The sequence below is a fragment of the Dermacentor silvarum genome, chromosome 2 (genome assembly GCF_013339745.2).
Source record: "Dermacentor silvarum isolate Dsil-2018 chromosome 2, BIME_Dsil_1.4, whole genome shotgun sequence".
In the NCBI taxonomy this organism is placed as follows: domain Eukaryota; kingdom Metazoa; phylum Arthropoda; class Arachnida; order Ixodida; family Ixodidae; genus Dermacentor; species Dermacentor silvarum.
Window position 1 is genome coordinate 227,716,155 of NC_051155.1, and position 24,402 is coordinate 227,740,556.

The window sequence follows — 24,402 nt, forward strand, 5'->3', positions numbered from 1 at the left end:
TTCGCACCAGCTACGCCAACCGCAACGAGCCTTGCCACAGCTGCGCGAGCCGTGTAGTCAGCATGCGTGCCACATCGCTTCGCCTTAACTTTGCCGAGCCACGACGTCACCACGCCGTGCGGAGTGGTTGCCACGGCTGTGCAGAGGCGAAGCTAAACCGTGATCTCACTGCACCGACCCCACAGGATATACAGCTCTGCGTCGTCGCCGCCACCGCGACACAAAAGCCCCGCCATCTCCACGCCGCAAAGATGGGGCGGCCGAAGAAGAGCGTCACTACCAAAGAAGAAGCGCAGCCCACACCACTACAGTAAAAGCTCGTTAATTTGAATTTCACAGGGACACTTAACGAGTTCAAATTAAACCAAATTTGAACTAACGAAAGTCATTGAAAAACAGCCAGAATTGACACCCAGTTGCTAGTAAGCACTTGTAACTCACAATATTTATTGACCAAAACAATCTGTGATCACTTTTTGCTTCTTTTATGAAACCGATGGTCATCAGCTTGTCTTCCAAAGCGCGAAAGTGATGCAGAGCTTCACCTTCACCCTCTGTGAAGTTGAAAAATAGGTGCCCGACACTGAGCGTCTCCGTTACAGTAGCCGATGGATTCTTCGGACTTGATGGATATCCCAGATTTCATATATGCACCGTCAGGATTCCCATAGAGGTAATGCATTTTTGCGACCGATTTCTCGGACGAATACGGGCCCCAAAGTTCGATTTTTTGGACTAAATCGGTTGTTCGGAGCCACACTACCGGAACTGCGGGGTCCGCCATGTTGGATTTTCCGCTGGCTTGGCTTCCAGTGGCCCACTTTATGGCCTACAAGATTGGGAGTGCGCGCCATCCTCTCGTCTCGAAGGTGATGCCCACTCTTCCTTGGCTGACAATACACTCCAGGGGACGGCACTTTTTCTGTTTTCTTTATTTTTTTTTCGGTCAGCACTATCGTCATAATATCGTCAGAGTTTCTCACGATATTACTATATCAGTGATGCTACTGCGGACTTATGATTTGGAGCAATTTTTGGAGCATCAGAAATTTCATTTTGGAGCACTTTGGAGCAGGCAATTTGGCATTTTGGAGCAGCTTGGAGCAGCTGATTTTTCACATCCTTAAGTATTTCGAAAAAGCGAGTTGCAATTTACATTCAGTTACCTGAATAATTCTTATGTTCTCACGAGAAGCTTCGTGAACATTTCCATCTATTGCAGATCTCGTGGAGAAAAAAATGCACTTGTGTGCATGCGACACACACAGAGACAAATTGATATCATTTCGTATATTGCTAGTTCTCCCAGATGTCATCGGTAATATCCAGAAACAGAAATGATGGACACATTGGCGGCACGCAGTTATTATAACCACGTCATGCTGCGCTTCAAACAAGCTACTAGCTGCATTTCCGGAGTAGATGATGTCCGCCGATGAATCGCCAATTAACCTTGAAGCCGCGAGCTTCGGCAGAAACCGCACTTTGCCGTCGAGCCGCCTTGCAAGGCAGACGCCGCGTCGGCGCCGTGCGTGGCACTGCTAAAGTCACTGGAACCTGGAACTTTGAAAGTACCGCAACCGCCGGAGCGAGCGCAGGCAACACTGCGCGGAAAGGACGAGCAGCTCTTCCTCGGGTTTTCTAGGTTTCTAGTAGAGTGTACTAGACAATGGTCATATTCTAGTACACTCTAGTTTCTAGGCTTGCTACAGTGAAGAACAGCACGATGGCTGCCGCAGTGGGCCCTGTGAAATCCACAAACAAAACCGCATTTCGTTTAGCTAGATACGATGTAAATTACAGGTACAGTAGCCGACGGATTTTTCGGACTCCAAAAATTCCGACTTGTTGGGTATTCCATAGATGTACCGGCAGGATTCCCATAGCACTAATGCATTTTCGCGAGCGATTTTTCGGACGAATCTAGGAGCCAATGTTCGATTTTCCGGACTAAATCGCTCGCTCCGAGCCACGCTGCCCAATCTTGGAGGCCGCCATGTTGGATTTTCCGCTGGCTTGGCTTCCAGTGCCCTCCTGTATAGCCTTCAAGATCAGTACACGCACGCTATCCCCTCGTCTCCGAGGCCATGCCCGCTCTTCCTTGGCCGACAAAACGTTCTAAAAAGCTGCACTTGCTTTTTTTTTTTTTTTTTCCCGGTCCGTACGCTGTGTGCGGGTGAAAGCTTGCGAGGGTCAGCCAGCAACCGCAATTTATTCTCACGCACGCGAGAGAGAAGGCGGCCGGAGGCGCGCGCGGACTTCGTTCGCTCGCGGGCATCCACCGTGCTCGCGGGGCACGGGGAGAAGGCGGCGGAGACGGTGGGGAGTTGCATTCTGCTCTTGCGGCTGCCGACGGAGCTGCCGCGCAGGCACCGTATCTTGAAAGCGATCTGCTATGTGGCCGAAATGTGCGCCCGCGATCTGCGATGGGTACAAAGGGCGTGCGACGAGTGCCACTAGCTTCGTATGCGCCGTTTTTTTTTTTTCTTCTTTTTTCGACGTTCGCGTTGAAGCGAGAGAATAGACAGCGCGAAGGTCAATATGCCTGCGGTCATCGAGCGAGATGTGTTCATGTAACCTGTGCGCGCGTGACACCGTGCTTATTTAGTTAGTAAGCGCATATTTACAACTTTATACGGCCGATAAAACTAACATCCTTACTTCGTATCGCTGTCTATTAATTTGCTATCGCAATCGATGCTCCGCCTTTTGGGCGAATGTGCGACATTTTTCTTAAGCCGCTCTAAGCCTCATATCTTTTTTCTCTGGAGGGGGGGGGGGGGGAGATTTTCGGACTGTTTGGTTTTTCGGACTGCTCGATTTTTCAGTCCCCGCGAAGTCCGGAAACTCGGTCGGCTACTGCACTCGGAAAGTGAAGCATTCAACTGTGCGCCACCCGTTCTAAATGCAAAGCGATCCCGATGCTCGTGTGTCACACAAGATTTCTTTTTTCGAATGACTAGGTATCAAGCGCTGCCACAAAATCGTTTATACGCGTGGATATTATCGCTTTCTAACGTGGCTACTGATTTAACCGCGCACGAAATGTTTCATACAGATCTATTTCTACGAAAATAAACGGTCCCTGACTGTACTACAAGAAAAGGAATGCTAAAACAGAATTAACCAGGTCATGTTCGTGTTGTTTTAAACAACACACGAGAAAATCTATATTTTAATTTTCAACATTGACAGGTCGATCGATCTTCTCACTAGACTGTTATTTTTGACACAGCCGCCCGTATTCCGCCGCTCTTCGAGCCACATTTTGCTCGGTTATGCATATTTCTGAGCATCTCCTCGCTTTGTTTACACAAGGCAAACCGCAGTCTTCAAAGCAAATGCCCGAAGAAGCTTTTCCATCACATTATGGCATTTAGGGAGTTCGATGAAATACCGTAAGGAGCTTCTCAGCTTTGCGATATCAACAAGTTCACCAAGTGGGAGTGAACTTGTCGCTCTTTATCCGGTGCAGCCAGATATAGCACGGCGCTTGCTGTCGCTCTTTCTGCTTAACTGGTATCGCGAAAAGCGCTTTCCCGGACTCCCGGCGGTTGCTGCACCCGAACGTGCAGCACCCGGGCATTTCGTTTTGTTTTATGTCTACGAAAGTTACATATACACTAAATTATACAAAATGCAAAATCTGACCTCGTTGATGACTCGTACGCGCGGCGTGTGCGAGCGATGTCTGTCTGCCTATCTCCTCCGGCGCGGCTTTGATCCGCCATCTATAGTGGAAAGTGATCACCTGACGGCAACTGACCAATCGGCGGCGCGGCGGCTAATTAGAGAAAAGGGCTGCGGTACTTTCTAGGTTCCAGTGACCTTAATTGGGACGTACGCGCTAGAGCTTTCTCGTCTCCTGTTTGCAGCTAAGGTTGCAACTAAGGCTCGCCCTATCGTCACGTTGAACGTTTTAATTCCCCGGTGGTGCAATTGGCGATAGACGTCGTCAAATCCGAGACTGTTTGGCGCAGTTAGGCGCAATTTTCGCAGATTGTATCAGGATGGCGCAGTAAATCCCAATTGGCGCAGTTGGCGCAGGAGTGGAATCACTGCTATATGTTGCGGGTTCTTTTTTTTTTATCACCGCGTGGCAGCGTCCAGTTCGTAATGATGGAGGAGCCGATGTGCATTCAAAATAACGAGTTGGCTTACCCATAGACGCCAACGCTGCGAGGCCGGACCGCGACAGTCAGTTCGAATTATCCAAAAGTTAGCATTAATAAGGTGCGAATTACCAAGCATTTACTGTACTCGAGAGCGAGTCAGACTACTTCGGTCCAATTTCGAGTATCGCGCCGCTGAAGCAGCGGTGAAACGTCGGTAATTCACAGAAAATCCGGAGTTACGAGCTCGCAAAACCGAGCAAAAGCGTTTGAGCGTCCCGAAGCATCCAGACACTTTAATGACAGTGTTCGTTGCTCCTTGGGCTATCGATGATTCCGGGGTGATCTTGCACAAAACGTGGCCGAGTCTCGAAGCATAACCTCGAAAAACTCGGCTGAACTGAGATAAAGCTAGGTGGTGTCGCCAGCTTCGCTGTTTGCCCAGTCTTCGCACCACTAGTGTGAAGCTGCCCCTAATCCTTTTTTTTTTTTTAATTCCGCCGAAGATTGCCTGCACGATGCAATCGGATACAAAACCAAAACGATATTCGCAGCAATTGTACGCTTCACCGCATAACACAACTATAATGAGGCGTCGTAGCTGACTTTAGGAAACCAGCCGCCATTGTGCAACACATATAAGAAATACCTTTAGTTGATTTTTTCTACCAAAAGAATGGGTGCACATTAGATTTCTACTTGGTTGGTTTAGGAGCTTTAATGTAATTTCTGTTAGTTTTCTGCTTTGGACACATAGAAAGAAGGCGTGCATTTAGTTTGGGGGCATGTTAGATGTGGGCAAATACTGCCATATGAATCAGCAGTGTGTCTTGGAGTCTTTTAGCAACTTGTTTAATTCAATCAACTTCATCAGTCCCGTCAGGGTTGAACTAATGAAAGTCAACTGCATTACATTTTGTTTCAAATTATATGGCGCATTAACACGCCCCATATTTATCATTGCACTCCAAGTGCACTACGAGATGGAGTACAGAAATAAGAAATAAGAATACGAAAGAAGACGCAAACAGGGCAGCTTACCTCAGTGACGAGGACATTATGCGACAGCTTCTTCCGTGCCTTCATTATCCTCACAATGGCAGCCTCTATCGTACAGTCACAGTTAAGAAAAATTGGTGCAATCAAAACTTTCCAAACGACTACAAAGCAGACTAAACCACAACACAGGTGAAGTAAACGTGTTTCTTACAAAACGACATTCACCAGCCCGTATTTACTGAACTAGTACTCATTTCTGGCACACCAAAGCTCATACCTGTGAAATAACCACAGTGTGGTTCTACATTTGCGAAGTCCTAAGCTGGCAGCAGTATCCCCCTAACCTTTAATAAGGAGATTTAATAAGGTAAGTTCTATTGTAAGTTATTCGAACAGATGAAGCTATTAGAAGAAATGGCTCAATTAATAAAGTGAGACTAAAATGCAGCTCTAAGGCTGTTTGGATAAGCATTAAAGTTTACACCAAGCAGTACCTTACTGCTATTTATAAATAATTATGAGTTCATTGTTCCTAAAAAAATGCGGACAACAAATTCAAGGTGCAGTAGACTTGCCAAAATGATAATTTTAGGCAAAGGATATTCATGCTTTCGGTCTTCGTCCACCTTGCTCCTTGTTTCGTTCCTCTCAGGCTCGCTCTCCCCCTTTGCTGCAACTAAAAGAAAAGTCAACAAGCAATGAATAGATGAACCTGGAGTCATTCGGGCATTCTCCCCAGATCTAAGATATATAAATTAATGTGCCTTTAATGTAATTGTCAAAGTCCAAAAACAAAGGCAGAATGAAGGAGGGTAGTGCACTGCATTCAAGCTGTCTCCTTGGCACCAATACTATTGTAAGATTACAAAATCAAAAAATTATTTTCTTACTTTATTCCAGTAACATTACAGTAACAGTAGCACATAAAGTTTGTATACAGACTTTGGTCAGCGTTGTGCTTCAATGAAATAATATATACTTGGAATTTTCTGGGTGGCTGAAGCCGCAGGAGCATTTTACATCTGCCCATTGCACATGCCCAAGGAGCGTTGCACGCTGTGCGATGCAGCAAAGTGCAGCTGTCGCACGCAACATTGCCTATACAGTGCTGGCGGTTAAGGTTGTGCTGCACAAACTAACTTCAGAACTGTCTGCCTACACCCAGCTTAACCTGTTCTATCCAGTAAGCATACAAACGTGGGAGGTGCGCTCGCAGTAACTTCTGGCGACCTGAACATCACGTTTACAGATGTCAGTCTAGCGGCTCATGCATGTGAGGCCCGATCAGTAATGAGCTGCTCATACAAACACATTAGCGACAAGCTTATAACGTCAGCTCACTACCAACTGTCGTGCTGGCGAGAAGAAAACTTTCACTGCAAACACTGTTCAGGCAGTTAGGCCTAACCAATTCATGCTTCAGTGGTGTCAGCAAATAAGATTATGGTTTGGTGCCGAGTTCAGCAGCTACAGCACACAAAAAGCTGAAAAACTATCTCGAAAATCAGCAGCTACAGCACACAAAAAGCTGAGAAACTATCTCGAAACGAAAGCAAAGGTAACCCGAATAGCATTGTTCATAACCGCCATTTTTGCAATAATGCAATGCACAAATCAAGCCTGAAAAATTGAGGAAGACGCCGTATGGTGTCCCAAAACTTCAGTTGCTATTACAAGTTTGTTACATGCAGGAAATGGCAATGCCAAAGGATGTCAGAATAATCGAGTAGGCCAGAAAAATCAAGCATGCAGTGATACTTCACTGATGTACAACAGCAGCACTGTTTTCTGATTTTGAGACCTCCTTTTATGCATTTATGTATTCTGTGCAATGTACTTTCACACTTACAAGAATCACAATTGAAAAGAAGTGCAAGGTTACTCTGGCAAATGAAGAGTAACACATCTATCCAACCAAAGCAAGAAAGAAAAATGACACCTTTCCCACTTACTGTAAATTAATTTAATGTAAGACATCATTAAGAGACTTAACACATAGAGAACCAAAGGCAAAAAGAAAATAATAATAATAATAAAGAAAGAAAAGCAAGTATGGAATGAAGATTAACATGATAATAAGATAAAGCATCCCTTACAAATGCAAACTGCTGGTACAACACAAATTGCACTATCACAGAAACTTTCTGTTCAACGATTTCTAATGCTGTAACCATTATTCCTTGGAGCACAGTGGAAGCTTCTTAGCCTGTCAACCTGCCATTACCTTAATTTTTAAAGCCCCATCAGCCCACTGCCTAGTGTGACAGTGTCATCTCGATTGAAAATATTTTAACACGGTATCGTAATTCTCAAGCTAGACGAAAAAGAAAGTTGCAGAAAGAGGGTATAGCTCAGTACCTGCTTGAATCTTGACTCGGTACAATTTGGAAGTGAAGGAGTCATTGACAGTAAATGTGTGACTTGGCTCTGAAATGATAACAAGAAAAACTATGGTGAGAGAGGAGCCCTAAGCTGTCATTTGTCACAAGACAAAGGCACCAGCCCAGCTTACAAGGCTGAGGAAGAAAAGATCTTTCAAAGTGTGGCCTCTTCCACCAATCCACACAACAAAATCTGATCATTAGCAGGCCTATTCAACTCCTATGAAACTCGCACACATTTTTAATAAAAATTTTGCACCATATTTAAATGGCAATGTCACCATTCAAGAGAGCACATATTCAGGGGAAACACAGAAAAACAGTACGCTTGAGATAATCCCCCCCGCCCCCACAAATCCCCAAAATCCTAACCAAACTCTCAAGTCACATGCTGTGCCAGCAACCCCCAAAACGGAGCAGCGTCACGTTCCATGTTCATGTTCCGCCTAAGGTAGGTTGACACGTTTTCCGGTGCGGTCGGACATGACTGCACATGGCTGTCAGCGCAGCCGAGCGCGTAAGTAGCTCACGTGCCTTGTTTCAGAGGTTAATCTGCCGCATGTGAGTGGGCATGCAGAGATGGCATAGCATCATATGCGCTGACACTATCAGCCGTGGGGGCGGAGTGGACGTGAAAGCGTGGCAGGCTTTGCTTGAAACCGCCAATGTGAAGATATCGTCAACATGGCATGAAACCGTATCTTTCATCGCTGACTCTCAAATTCAACAAAATTAATTTTATGCTCATTAAAATTTGTTTTTGTCAATTGCCCGATAATTCTAAAAATTTTGCAGCCCCTTCTGTGCAATAAAAATCCATCAGCAACTGTACTTACTTGCATAAAAGGTCGAATTTCAATATAACGAAACAAATTGCCAATTTTAGTGACTTTGTTATATATCGAGGTTTAACTGTACTACGGAATAATATGCAGGCACTAGAAAACAAACCAGAAGGCACACCTTCCTCTCAAGATTCCTCAATTTGTGTTCCAACGGTGCAACAAATTCACAGTCGCATGCCATTGGGGCTAGAACACATTTAACAGCTGTTTACAGAAACGAGGCATGTCTATTTTAAGTAATAAAGCATAAGAGGTGTTTTACTTCGTCTTTTCTAGGCCATGTTTCATCATGCTGCTCCTGTCCAGGGAGCTGGCTGCTGGATCAGCAGCATGTACTCTGGGGCCACTCAGATTTGACAAGCACCATAGGACTATAGCCACTCTCATCTAACATGCTGAGACCTCATGACATAGACACCTGACACTTTCCCAATGGTACCCCTGAGAAATAGTGCCTAATTGACGAGCGATTCCTGCTTTTCCTATGCAATAAATAAATGCTTTTTTTTCTAAATGACCTCCTTCCTTTTTCCTTTCTCCACACTGGTAGAACCACCTCCTGGAAGTGAACAGTAGTTTTTATTTCACTTTTCTTGGACGGACATTTAAACCACATTATGGTGTGGTAGTACACACAAGTGTTATTATAGAAACTACATTCTCTAAGAAACTAATCAAGGTATGCATATCATTAAAGCAAGCATCTTTAACAATTAAACTTCCTATATAAGTATACCTGCAGCAAGACTCCAAGAATGAAATGCCTGTTTCCTAGCACAACAAGCTTAGACAAGAGAGAGACAAAGGACCAACGTTAGCAAACGTCCAGCATTTGTGCTGTACATCAATAATTTATAGCAAGCATGTTGTGCTAAGAAACACACATTTCAACAAAAACCAACTAGCCCAGTTCGTTACCCTTACTACAAGAATGAGCAGCTCAGAGACAAATGGATAACTAAGAGCAGTCATTGCACAGGATAACAGCAAACTACTAGTACTAAAATATTAAAGTCAACAAATGCAGTATTTTTCACAGAAATAATGGCAACTGATTCAATATTGTTTATCGGGAACTTAATCGCCAGAAGTTATTAACAGCAATTTTTCCAACTGCATAAAGGCACTGCTTGTCATAAGCCTTTACAGCAGATGTAAGCTTTGGCAGACAGTTTTTAGAGGTGCATGAACACCTCCTCCAAGGTCTCTCATAATGCCTCCTCTCTCTGTATGCTGATAGGCTGATGAAAAGGCAGTCCCAATCGAGAACTTATCCCAATACTTGCGCTCGCCTGATTGAGTTGTTTTGCAGGTATACCCAGCAAGATAATGTACAAAATCTGCACACAGTGAAGAGTAACTCGAACACGAAATCACAGTTTCCAGCTGAAACAAATGGCCAACTAAAGCACACATGTTGAACCTGAGTACATGCATACTAAGCATTGTTCTTCGATTTTTCAGGAACTGAAATGGCAACATGAAAATTGCTAGCAAGACAGAGCGAATCAAACAGGAGACAGTTATGGCCCCATTTCAAGGATGCTCACCAATCTCCTTTGTCTTTGGACTTTTGATGAGGATGCGCTGCGTGGGCTTTCCCATGGCCAACGACTGAAGTGCACGCACCAGGTCCTTTTCAGGGATGTCCGTCTCGGAGGCAATTTCTTCGTAGAGCAGCCGGTCCCGACTGTTGAAGAGCATCAGTACACACATCTGATACGTAGACACCTGGATGACATGCTTGCGCGGTGCACCAGCAGCCAGGCTCCCCAGGGAAGACGACGACGCTTCATTCTCCTCCTTGCGTGGCCCATAGAACACCGCGTTCAGATCCGCCCAGCCTAGCTGTGGCTGCAGGGTCAGCTGCCGGCCACTGTGCTTGGCCAGGTAGAACCTGAAACAAGGCCGAAAGAGGGTATAGCTCAGTACAGTCTCTCTACATGTCGGTTTCCGTTGCTCCTCTTTTGTCCCTTCTGGTACCAAAATGTCTTGTGCCACACTACAGTTTGGTAGTACATCGCCGATGCCTTTCATTTGTCCCATCTCTTGCTCTATTTAGCTGTAACGGGCACCTAGCACTCTTATCATGTTACCTCAGTCCACAAGAATCACACTGGAACCATGGACACTGCTAGCATCACCTAAAGAAAGCTGATGACTCACAGAGTTTAACCCTTAATGATGGGACAAAAAAAATACCCGAAAATTTGTTTTCTTTTTCTATCTAAATGTGCAAAACCCCTTGAGAATAAGCACAATCAACAAAAAAAGAAAATATTTTGTGGAAGCTTTCTCAGCAAAAGGGGGGAAACACCAGGTAGAAATACCGTTGACCATATGGTCGCTTAGTGCAAAAAATGAAGGAGGGATTGGGTCAAGGGGAGTGCCAAACTTTGGAATGTTTATTCATTTCTTTTTTCAACAAATATATGTCAGCCAGACGGGAAGGTGGATTAACAAAACTTTTTTTAAAAGGTAAAGATGGAGCACATTTGCCGTCCTACTGCAGTTCACATGAGTGCGAGCCATGACTGGGTAAGGTGCAGATTCTGGGTAAAAGCAAGGACGCCACGGCGCATGAGTTGTTAGAGGCCTTTCATATTAAGGGGGGACGCGGCTTTCGGTACCAACTTTCTTGTTTCTTGGTGGATGTCAATGAAAATTGGTACATAGAATAAGAATGGCTCTATGATGCTTTCATAAAAATTTCAAAGCGGTACCATGAAAACTTTTTGCTAGACAAATTATTTCTTTCTTGAACCTCGTGGAGGGACTGGAGGATTTACGAAATCAAGTGAAAAGTTTGTTAAATACTGTATGCACAGCCAAATGTATGCAGAAGGGGATAGCGTTCTCGAAATAATTTTTTTTCAACACTAAAATTTGTAGTTTATGTTTTCTCCAGTCCCACTGCAGTGAGCACGCTTACACTCCAAACAAGGAACCCTACTACGAATTCTTAAAACACTAGGATAAAAAAAGAAGAGCGCTATCCCCTAAAGTACAGTTCCGTGAGTCTGACAAAACAAACGCAATCAAAATGTGTAAAGTAGTTACCAAGATATCTGCTCCACGAGCTGAGCAACATGCCAAAAAAACTGTACTGAGAAAACAAGGTTCAAAGTTGTCAAAATTTAATAGGCACCAGGGTTATAGTCCTTTGTGTCCTTTGTGATGCGGCATCGCTTGACCATCTGACCTGATGGTCTGATGAGCTTTTGCAGCTTTATTTTTCCGCATGGCATCTTTTTCGGCTGGGTTCCTGAACAGTTTCGCCATCCGTGCTTGAGGTGCTCAGCTGCACGTCCGCGTCGCGCTGCATGCCACTGTCATTGTCACTGCTGAAGCCGCCGGAGCAAACTTTGTTTTAGAGATCGGTGGCTTCGACTTACGAGCACCAAATTGATGCGCAGTCTTGCGTTTCTTCTTGAACAATCGCCGGCCCATGATTGCAGACGAGAGCCGTTCTCCAAGCTAAGAAGGGCCGAGCTTGACAACGTTTTTCGTTTCTCTAACAAGCGAGCGCCGGTCCGTTATCATGAGTGAGATACGATCTCTAAATCACGGCGCGACGAGTTGAAAAGACGCGAAATCGGCTCCTCAGCGCCGTCAGCGCGGCGAGCAGACGACCTTTCCGCCGGTTGCTAAGGGCAACCGCCCGGGAGACCAATCCGGAGCCGCGTACAGTCACGTGGCGCGCGCTGCTGATCAGAAACCGCCGCAAGACCTTGAAACTTTTGCTTGCTGTGCGCTTGCTCTTGCCTGGTGCAGCTGGCCGAGGCGCCAGATTTGAAGACGGAGAATCGCGCTATCCATAGAGACCAAGATGGCGGCGCTAGGTTACGCGGTTGCGGAGATATTGCGGCTTGAAAAATGCCGTTTTTTTCGCTATTTTCGAGAAACTCCTCGCCACCTTAGCTTCGATAAACATTTTTTACATCATTTCCGCGCGATTTTCCGTGACAAAATTTTGAAATAAAATAGAAAAGAAGTCATACAAACTGAAAATGTGATTTTCAAAAAATCGTTTTTTTGGCCAAATATAGCGATGCGAAAGCCGCGTCCCCCCTTAAGGCGTGGGCCATCATGTATCAGTGATACGTCAGTTTCTCTCTTGCAAGCACAAAAAACATTTTGAGATAAATGGTTGCGATTTGAGCGATGCGCGTACAATGTTTTTTTCTGTATGCTGAGCATGTCTGTGGATATATATTTGTTGAAAAAAGAATTGAATAAACAGTTGAAAGTTTGGCACTCCCCTTTATCCAGTCCTTCCTTCATTTTTTGTGCTAAGCGACCATATGGTCAATGGTATGACATGGACTAGCCCAGCAACAAGTTTTATTAGACCAGGTAGAAAACTGGAAGTGGGCTTCCCCCTAAGCCACCTATGGCTTCGTTTGAAATATGTACAGGCAGCTCTCGTCACTTGTGAACCATAGGTGCATATGTATTTCATTTGCTTTACATCACGCTTGTGGCAGGACAGCAGCCGGGTATCTTTCAGTGGTTTGTCTCCTCCGACTATGTTTCAAAAGAAAGCGAGAGGCATGCTTAACTTCCTCATCCTGTGTTCTGCTTTAAACTAACAAATGACGCTTACTGCGTGTTATTCAGTGTTGACCGAAGACATTTAGTCAGAAACATTGTACTCAACAGCAAAACACTGCAAAAAAAATTTTTTTTCCTGATATGTTGCTTGTAGGCAACACTCATAAATAAAGGGTTAAAGTGCCAAAGCTCTTCTGGGGGTGATATGAGATACACCATTAGTAGAGAGCTCCAGAATAATTTTGACCACCTGTGGTTCTTCAGCGTGCAGTCAAAGCACGGTACATTAGCATTTTTGCTTTCTGCCCCCATCACAATGCAGCCATCGCAGCCGGAAGGCAAACCCCTGACCTTTTGCAGAGCAGTACAATGCCATATCTTCTAAGCAGAGAAAGAAAAAGTACAAATAATTATCACTAAGCTGACTTTGGCCCTGTTCAATCTTGTGACCATTACTACAGTACCTCTGAAAGGTTCCCAAGCCACAGTGTATATCACCAGAGCTACTCTTAGGCGCTTGCTGTGTGGTGGTGTTCATGTGGCACTCCCATTGGCCCAAAGCTCCGCCGATAAGCATGAAAGTTCTTCCACACTTTAGAGCTCTAATGTGCTCGGGATACTATTCAAGTACCACTGCAAACACAACGCTAGTTCTTGTCGCACATGCTATGGCCTGGTAAATTTTAGGGAAAGGATTGAATGTGAAAGTGATGTCGATGCAGTGTTGTCCATCAAGATATTGCCTCAATACAACCTCTGCAAAGGAGATAGTCACTCAATTTCTATTCAGCACTTGCAACACCGGCTGAATTTTTTCCCTTGTGAATGCCCACTATGCTACATTCTCACTTTTCAATGCTTTTGGATATGATATTCAATGCTTTTGGATGAGTCTTGGTCAGCAACTTGTGTGGGTGCCAGCAATGCTTATCTGGCACAACTACACGACTGACTACACATACTCTTCCAAACATCTTCCCCCTTTTGTATATTTTGAGCAAGCATTGTATACTTGATTACTATTATTGAGTTTGCCACTATGGAAAGCACAACTTTTCGCAATACCTAGTACATTACCCTTTTCCAACCCCAAGTTTTCCTACACTAGTTACCCTTTCTAACCAGTGCTTCTAGAAAAAACAATCTAGTGATAAATTGCAGCTTAAAGTACATCGGTGCCATTTAAATTAACACAAATCAAGTTAAGTGCACAAAAATTACCGGTGAACCTCGATATAGTAAAGTCACCTTCAAATAAACATTTTAAGGCTAAAATCTGTCAAATATAAGCATCAAAGGTACAGTAAAGATAATCCTTTACTCCAAAGTACTCCCGTTTGCTCAAAAAGCTTTTCAAGACTATAATTTTAGCTTGGTTATGATAGTTACAAGAAAATTCTCCTATGTCTGGCAACAGCTGTGCAAGTGCAGAAATGCCACCAAGCTAATCAGCAGAGCTGCTGTGATCCAATGCATGCCACGTAATTCTATCTCCCACTTTTATCTGTTTTGCTGTCACATATGCAAACACAGGGTTGCGTGCTGCAGAATATACTTTACACTTACTTAGCCGAATGCAACCTCACAATCCAGTTGCTTCTACGAAAAGCTTCCAATGATTTATCCACCCAAGTATGAAGGAAACAATCATACTTATGCAGAGTAGTGCCTCAGTGCATGTCTAGCATTCAAAGAGACAGGTTGTTAGAACCTTTGTGTACAAGTAAGCGTATGCTTGATTAGGAGCATTGCTTTTTGATAAAATTTCTCACAAAAAGAAGAAGTCTGAATACAGTGCAGTCCACTTATAACGATGTCGAGAAAAACGAGAAATCCGATCGTTATAACCGATTATCGCTATATCTGGACTGCGAAAAAAAAAAAAAATGCCGAATATACCTTTGCAGTCCCGAAACCGAAACTGACACTTGCGATAAAAAGTCGACGTCGTAGAAAGTAGGCCGTGAAAAACGAAACTTTTATTTATACCTCTAAATAGCGTCTCAATCATTAGGCACGCTGAAATAAAAATCTGCACTTGCTTTCGCGGAAGTTTCGGATTCACAACCGCCGTGTGCATCGCGTCCATCTGCAGCGCGAACACTGGCGGCTATAATTTAGCGTGCATGAATTCAATGAGCGACTCGATCGACGATGTTGCACTTTGGTTGACCCTCGGGGTCGGTGTCAAAGGCGGGCCATTGTCAATCTCACTGCTGCTGCTGTCATCGCCTCCGTCGCACAACGCCGCCGTCCGTCGCGACAACGATCGCCCCGTCGGCGTTTTCACTCAGAAGCTCCTCCATCGAAGCACCACCTATTCCATCGTCAGTAGCAACGTGCTCCCAGAGTTCGGACACCACCTTGTTGGTTTCGCCCATGGGGTTTTCGTCGTGGCGCACGAAGCCCACCTTTTCCGTTGATCGGCATGGACACTGCTTCTAGCCTTTATGATCGTGGCGCTCCCGGTTTTCATAATCGCCAATATCATCCACTGCGCGAGCTCGTACTTCAAGTCTTGCAAAATTTGCAGCTTCGTCTCCAGAGACGCAGCTTTGCGCTTTGACGGCGCATCTCCCGCTGCTTCCGCGGTGCATAGGCCGCGCAGGCGCCGCTTGCTTATCGCTTTCTCCCCCCTCTTGCAAAATTAGTTTCGTCTCAAGGGGCGCACCTGCCGCTGCTTCCGTTGAGAGAGAGAGCGCGGCAGGGAGCGCAGGCGCCCCTCGCCAGAGGAGGCGTTGCCTTTGCTTATCGCCTTTCTTCCGCCCTCTGCTCGCGTGACCGCTGGGGACGCGGGGGTGAAGCAGCTGGCGCCATCTTGTGCACGCTGCACCAACTTGCGATGCTCTCCGTGGGTTTCCCAATCGGCGCGCGGGCGGGATGCGCTGCGCGGTAATGGCGGCAGATACGAACTCGCATAGGCAAACTTTTCGCCCCGTCTCGGTTAAGGGCCACGTAGGAAGGCAATTATCACGATTATTCTGCATGAAAAGCACTGCCCAGAAGCAAAATTTCAATCGTTATATCCGATATGCGGTGAATAATATATCGTTATATATGGTTTTTTTTCTCATAGCCCCAATGCATAAGTTGATACTCTTAGGTCGACTCATCGTTATAACCGATATATCGTTATATGTGGTATCGTTATATGTGGACTGCACTGTATTCATGGAGTCATGACTGCAGCTTATGGTGAATCTGCCCGATTTTCAAGCAACCAATTTCTACAGAAATGTCCATGAAAACTGAGGCTTTAATTTTGCAAGACAGAATAATTAAGTCCTCGGAATAGCTGAGAAAGTGGGTGTCTCCGTAGATTCAACTTTGACAATTACTGTATTCGTTAAACACATTGAAGGTTAGTGTAAAATCTGTGTTGAGAATTTTGACACTACCCTATGCAATCGGATATAAGGAGAGGTTTTTTTCACAGAATCCTTATCCTCAATGTCACCCCCAACCACATACGTCAATTTTGCAGCTGTAATACTACATCATTGACCAACAAGCAGAGAAATGGGTAAATATTTAATTGTTTAGTAACTAGCAATGAGAGAGGGGTCTACCACAAAGATCCCGCGTCCGAAATGAAGTCAATGCAGCGGAAACACAAGTCACCACCCACACTAAAAAAATTCAAGACAGAAAAATCTGCTTGAAAAGTCATGCCAACTGTCTCGTGGAATGTCAAAGGAGTTTAGCTTTTGGAGTTCAAGCCTTAAAGGGGCAACTTAAGCTAACAAACTGCAAAAAAAAAAAAAAAAAAATTAAGTATGCGAGAAGCTTTCAGGGGACTACATTTAAAAATAAAACAATTTTGCAAAAAAATGTCTTCGTTCCTACTGATGTAGATAAATCAATGGACACCCCTCATAAACCAATAAGAAACATAACAAAAAACAATGTTGACAATGTTGGAACAAAGCGTCAAATGAAAGCTTAATTCCTTTGTTTTGCTTCTTTTGTCTGGCAGCGCAACAGTAGATGCATACCTGCGGAAAGCCTCAAAAGCATTTCGAGGGGCTGTGGGAATGTTGCTTTTAGGTGTAGAAGCAGGGGTGGGCCAGAACCCTGTAGTGAGCACACGCACATTCAGGTCCACTCCATACAAGTTCATCTGCCAACATGAAAGGAGAAAAACATGTCAATATGCCATATCAATATGCAATAAATGCTGACAAAATTTTAAGAAAACATGTCAAATTATGAGCACTTAAGCCCCATACAAATGCAGGGTGAGCCGTAATACCACTATCCAAACTGAATGTTTAAAGAAGTAGTGTATATTGACCAAGAGCTTCATAAAAAAAGAAAGTACTTCAGTACAGTTGTGCAACATTCGCATGCTGAACAAACATAATTTTAGGGATGTGAATTTAGCGAATAGTGATATGGTCGAATAACTTCGAATCGTATAGTTCGAATAGTATATATCACATATTACAATAAAACCTAGTTAATTCGAATTTTACGAGACCGAAAAAAAAAATGTCCGAATTATCAGGGTATCCAGAAAACAATAAGCAAATGCTTACTACGTCAGCACGATTTTATTAGTGTAATGGATAAGCAAATCCTTTTGCTATTTTGCACAAAAGCAGTTCGGAAGCTGCAATTCTTGTCATCACGTGACTGATTCGCTCTCGCAGCGGCGATCAGCCTCGCGACTTCCTTCGCAGCACGGCCATGACGCCCGCCATCATTTGCGACACGTTTTGCACTACCGCGCGCACATACCGATTATTTTTTCGCCAGTAAGCTGACCGCCATCACACGTCCATCGCAATGTAGCCGGTGCTCTTCATCGTCGACAGCTTTGCATCGAGTCAAACCGAAACAACTGTTTGTCACAACCGTGGCCGTTATCGACTCGATTATGAACGGAGACTTTGCGGTGCTTAAGGCACGCGGCCGACGCATGCACCGAGTCGGAACGAAACTACCATTCACTGCAACAACTGCAGACGAAATTGCGGTCGCTATCTATGCGATCATGGATGGCCACTACGCAGCTTTTTAGGGACGTGGCCGACGTGCGTATTGAGTCAAAACGAAACTACTTTTTGCCGCAACTGCTGTGGAAGAAACCGCGGCGGCAGCTATTGATGCAATCATGGATGGCAACTATGAAATCCCACGGCCAACGTGTTGTTATGCGCGCCGGTAAACGCAATAAAGGCACAAATAGGCACAATGCGTTCCGTCGTTGCTGTCATTCACGTACGATTTCCGCTGATGACTATGACGATGCGGACTCCGCTGCTTCGTTTTGGTTGTACGCTAGAGCCGTTTCTGCTCTTTCACGTGGCACATTTCCGGCTCTTTAATGCAAAAACGTATAGCCTTCAAGATTTACGGTTGATGTATGGTAGCCATGATGTGAAGCATAGCCTCCGAGATGTGTACCAGCCTTCCGTGGCTTCTGGCTCCCTATTCGGAAGCGCCGAATAATTCGAAAATATCGAATACCTGAATTTGAATCGAAGCGAATAACAAATATAGAATTATTTGATTGAATATTCGACAATACCGAATATTCGCCCATCCCTTACATAATTTATACTATACATAAAACAGTAGGACTCTGACTGCCGATTAAACAAAACCACCAACACTACAGTATGTGGCTACCTGCTGATTACAGAAAGCCCACAATGAAATTTCATCATGAAAAGAATTGCACGCATTCTAGAGCCAGAAGTACAAACTTAAATCACATGTATTAGATTAGGCTAGAGAACTAAAGAGAATACAGTAGAACCTTGTTCATACAATCCCGTTACGTACGATTTCCCGGAACCAACGTTTGTGATCAAGAACACAAAAAATTTCACAACTGAGTTACGCTCATCTTTTAGCGTTTCATACGTTTCCGGAAAACACGACCTTTTGGCACCAATGTTGTGTACATTGCCGAACTGCGATCATATGATACGTTTTCCGGCCGCTGGATCCCATGTAAACAAATGCGCCGGCCGCAGCAGCTTCACCACAAGACTCGCCCGCCCGTCTCACGTGAAAACGCCAGCGCAGTTTTATTTCGGTACCAGCAAAGCTCCTCCCAGGTCATTCATACCACATTCACAGCTATCGCCGCCAACCCTATTGCGATAAGCATCTTCACCCATCTCTTTTACCGTTCGTGGGATGCGTAGTGCTGTTGGAAGAGTACAGCACACTTTTAGTAGGCGATAACCAGAGCACGCCGCCGTTCCCTGCTGCAGACGGCATGATGCGAGCGTCATGTTTCTCTCCGGAGGCATCCGGCATTGCCCGCCAGCTCGATTTCGTTTCGGTTTCCTGTCGCCGTCTTAAAACGCTACGCAATAGGAAAACAACAAAACGCGTCTCGGGCTGCCGGAACCACACCAGCTCGACCCGCATCGGCGTCTCATGTCGGAACGATTCATGCAACGTTTCACATTTCGTAGATGTCAACCAGAGTTGCGTTTTCCTGGTTAGTACGTTCTTATTCACATTTTTTCCCTCCAAAACATATGAACAAGGTTCTACTGTGAAAGCAAAAATACTGTTTTATGGCTCCTTTTAACTGTTCATGCATCATTCTATAAAAATGGACACACTTTTCGGTAACATAGGTCATGAATGCTACTTACATTTGAAGAGGCCACAGCAGCTTTGAATTCATCCATCATTGTATTTGATACTGACATGTCCTTGAACATGCCTTCCAATTTAGAGGTAAACTGGCAACCGCATTCAGTCTGCAAAGATGCATCTCTTGTTACTTCAATCCTGGATTATCATGATTCAGCTTGAGTATATTAAACCACAGCAATGCACACAGGTTCTTGATTGAACTGAAGCCTACAACCTCGCTCTGCATGACACATCACATATCAGGTACAAAGGTCGGTAGCATTGTTTACCATATATATTAGATTAAAAGACAGTCACAATTATAAGGAGATGGTGGACTTGGGGTATCCAAAAAAGACGTTAACTATACACATTAATATAAAGCGATATATAGAAGCTGACGGATTATTCAGACTTCACAGAGACTGCCTGAAATAAGTACCGAATCAGAAATTTGAAAAACAAAATGTATTTACGACAGCAAAAAGTAGTGTCCTAATTTCGCAAGTGGCCAGGAAAGCTGTATACTCGGTGTTTATACATGTAACCACATCAGCGCATTTTGGCCACTGTCTAGCCAAAACTACCTTTCGAGCTTGCATTTAATTTTCATCTTCTGGCAACTTTGAGGTTTATTGCTTTCCACGAGCAGAACGATAGCGAGTTCACAATTTCCATTATGTGGTACTTCTCTCGCGTCATGGTCTCTCGCATAATAAGCACAGACAGCAAGGATGGTGCTGGCTAATAATTCTAAGCGACAAAAACTTGTAAAAGAAGATAACAATGTAACTCAAGACACAGTTGCTATACGCAAGGCGTGTGTGTGCAAATATATAGCTTGTCTTGACTGGTTAACTTCGCTGTCATCTACTGGATTGACTAGGTTATGGATTAGCCAAAAGCGTCGTCTCACTACTTTAAGCTTCAAGGAGGCGCTGGCAATGTAGCAAACCAAAAATTTGGCTCGTTCTACTTGTAGCGGCACCAGAGTTTTCACGCAGTCGTACAAATGTAGTTCAAAAGCCTGAACAGCATGCTGTAGGGTGTCTGAAATTGCAGTCATCGTCGTACATTACATATATGGGGACTAGTAGCGATGCCGGGACGATGTCTGAAAAATCTGTTGGTAACTGCAAATGACTCAGTTCATTCCTAATGTAACATAGAAAAAGCAAAACAAAAAGACATAACATTAACACATTCTAATAAATGCCACTTTTTGGCCTGTTCCACAACTGCTCTCCACCAGCTGTCAAGGCGGCACTGTTTTTTTCTCAATGGCACGTTGATGATGACAATGATTAACGCAGATCTGCCAACCTTGGAATTTAAAAAGCAATGCTCTGAATTACAAGCAATACAAAACTTCAGTGAAAAATACTAAAAATGTGCACTTCACACAAGCAGAAATGAATATAAATTTTATCAATGAAGTATTCAAGCAACACCTGCTGACGTGTCAGTTGCCATCATTATTGGTTCTATTAGTTGATGTCACTGCCATGCAGGTTGGTCCGTATAATCAACGGGTCCGAAAATAGGCCATAAAAAATCACGTGACTGTATTGGTCTTTTTTTTTAATCGTTTTGCCCTTAACTACATGCAAATAAAGAATTGAAAGATATGTCTGTCAATACTATCCGTCAATACAACAATCGTGATTGCTATGATTTGTGAATTCGAAAGCAGTAATGTCCAATTGAACGCCGCTGAACAGTCCTTCGAGTTATGAACTCCTCACGGGCAAGCGAGCAGGTTGAGATGCTTGGCGCATTTTGATTTTGCCTTACCGAGGCGCAGTTAGAATGCAGGCGAGAGCTTGCACGGACAAGGAACGTATCGGTAACGCAGGCTTCCGAGAGCAAAAGCGATGCTGACGTGTCGTCGCGGCCATGCCCTCTCTCCTCACACAACACGTAGCGTGCTACTGCAGCAGCAGGTGTGTCCTTTCACCCGCACTGCTTAATCAAGGCATGCTCGTGCTGTGGCGTCGCAGCCAATGCAACGCCACGGCACGAGTGCGCCTCGATGACCGCTGCGCTGTGCTGCACCACTGAAAGTGTCCCACTTTTAACAAGACTGTGATCATTTCTTGCATCATCAGCAATATGTATGTTGATGAAACGGCAATACTCTGGCAGATTCTGTCAAGGCGTTGAATATGAAAAGCAGTACATGCCATTGAGGAAAAATGAGCAAGGTGCCTGCCTCAAAATACAGATGGCTTATGCAGTAAGGGTCTTATTTGCACTCCATAATGCCGGATTTGCTTTAGTTGTCTTCACCGCATCACAACCGTGTTATGCAATTAAGCATGCTAATAGCGAAAAGAACTGCCGTGCAGTGAAGCATACTACCTGATGCTGTTCGTTATTGGAGATCGCCAAGCTGCTACAAGAACTCAAAATGCCTCTCGGTCTGATACACGTGCTCCACAAGAAATGTATGGCACTCATCTATTAAGTGAGTGGCTACGGCATTATAACTGGCTAATTCCCGTTTTTCACATTCTCGGGAGACTGTCCGAGAAACAGGGAGTTTTCAGATAAGCTTCAGATAGACATTTTATATTTCGAATTATCAATATGTTGAATTATTTCATGATTCCCTTCGGGTTGGATATATCTGGGTCTCAGTTTATTCAAATAAATACAGTAACAAGAGCCTCCAATTACTGTAGAACTTCATTATTGCAAACTCTAAATGAACTGAGAGTTTCTTTAAACAAAATGGTGTTCAAGCCACAGGAGGTTCTGACACAAATTAATGAAGCTGATTGGTGCAAGGCAGCTGCATTGAATGTGCACTTGACTGCATGCTAGCAAAAAGCCTTGCCATAATGTTTCCAGCCATATGATCCTGCAGCATCAGTATGGTGTGGAATTAACCTAGTTAACAAGATGAGACATTAAAAGAAGTAACAATAACAGGCAGCTGCCAAGCACACACACACATAGTGGTTATTTCAGCAGGAACGCAAACACGATTAACTAGAAGGCGAATTTTCCTTTTCGCATTCACTGCCATGTCTGACACTGGGGTGATTAGTTCACAGAGGCTTAGGGTCTGAGCACACTAATACCCCAGTCAGACTGGCAAATTTGGTGTCATTTAGAGCGATTGCACTTACGCGCACAGAGTGTCACTTTGGCGGAGCGCTGCTACACGAGAAAGAGAAGTGCACTTAGAAAGTGATGGTGATCGCGATGAGTGACTCAGTAGCACGACATATCTATGTTATTTTAGGCAATACTTGCTAAGTAATAAAGTATTATATATATACACAGCATTTACAATAAACTTTAGGTGCAAATGAAGTGAATCATTTCAATCGCATTAGCGTCGTCGATCATCACGAGCCATGACAAGACGGCATCGTATCCAAGGCAAACGCACATAAAATGGCGGATTTCGTTGCAGATGGCACGGGAAGTAGTAATTTTTGTTCTAAAGTATGTTTTAATATGTATTAATATTCCTAATAATGAAAACAATGGTTCAAAAAGACTAAGAACTCTGCTTTCAATATTAGTTCATTTATGAGCCCCTGCTACCGAGGCTACGCACTTGGGCGCTGCGAAGTGAGTTGGGCGAACGCACTCGCCGGCGAGTGTGCTTTGCAGCAAGTGTCACTACGCTTTCCCCTGTGACAGCGTGTAAATGACACTCGCGGCAAAGTGCACTTGCTCAAAGTGCACTTAAGTTGTCCCGTGTGACAGGGGTATTAGTGCCCGGCTATACCTTGATCACACTTCTCACTTTTAAGTTATCAGGAGTAAGAGGTGTCATTCTTTACTTCTTACCATTCGGGCTTCATTCTGGCAGGATAGTACCTGCTTAAGTGTTGTTACTGCTGGGTACAGTTGATCCCGCATATATGAAACCCGGATGTATAGAATTATTGTCTATAACAAACAGTTGTAAAATCCCCTTGAAAATCCCATGCAAAGGTATAGCGCTGTACTAGGCGTACATTGAACTCCCTTGCACCGCCAAATTCGATGTATTGAATGCTGCGCCCTTGCAAGTGTGCTTCTAACAAAGATGCAATCACTTTTTATGTTGTCAGAAGTATTTAATGCCGACAAATCTGGAACACTGTTTTGGCAAATGTTGCCAAACAAGAGGTTGAATCTAAAAAGCATGGAGAAAAAATGAGCACGGTGGTGTCTCACTTTAACTCGCTACGCTTATGGATGGCTCATGCAAATTGTGGCCGTTCGTTATCAGCAAGAGCAGATCACCACTCCTCTTCAACAATGCAAAATGCCTCCCGATCTGATAAGCGTTCCAAAAAAGTGTGGATGACACTATTTTTTCCCTTAGTGACATTGGGCATGGGATGCAACTGCTGTGCCGCCAGGTTAGTCTTCTTGTAGACCAGAACTCTCTGCTAACGGCATTTTAGGATTCTGTGAGAGACCAAAACGATTCCGAGCCCAACCCCCACTTGGACCGATCTTTACATTACAGTTTGAATTCAACAAAACCACCATACGGCACATCAGCACTTCACAGAAAAACCATTGCAGCAGTGGGGTGCAAGACTCATCACCGTGAAATTTGCAGGTCCTCACTGAACATTTCATTCATGCTTGAACACCATGAGTGGGAATGGACTCGGATGCTCTGCAAGCTGAAAGCCATTTTGGAAACTAGCTGTGTGTGTGTGTAGGGTCAGCAGTCTCCAACGCAGGGACCAGAGAGGAAGGGCTGAGAACGAAGGGACTTACCGGCCGCGAGGCATCTGAGTACTGAGCGAGGACAGCGAGAGACTGAGGACTAGTTCCAACAGTAGGTTCCGAATTCCAACACAACCAGGGTTCGTACAGGTTTTCAAGGCAAAAATTCAAGGATATTCCAGGACTTTCCAGGGCCAGTCACAGGTTTTTCAAGGGCTCAAA

General features: G+C 44.4%; 1 protein-coding gene across 1 annotated transcript in view; it reads right to left on the minus strand.

Moving 5' to 3' along the window:
* The window catches only part of LOC119442805 (cullin-3-like), a 56,095-nt gene that overhangs the window by 8,461 nt on the left and 23,232 nt on the right, over positions 1-24,402 (minus strand). The window contains exons 9-14 of the mRNA XM_037707832.2: positions 19,512-19,619; positions 16,887-17,011; positions 9,888-10,234; positions 7,470-7,538; positions 5,715-5,787; positions 5,154-5,223 (exon numbers count right to left, since the gene is read on the minus strand). Of these exons, the coding sequence (XP_037563760.1) occupies positions 5,154-5,223; positions 5,715-5,787; positions 7,470-7,538; positions 9,888-10,234; positions 16,887-17,011; positions 19,512-19,619 (792 nt within the window). The remainder of the gene's footprint in view (positions 1-5,153; positions 5,224-5,714; positions 5,788-7,469; positions 7,539-9,887; positions 10,235-16,886; positions 17,012-19,511; positions 19,620-24,402) is intronic.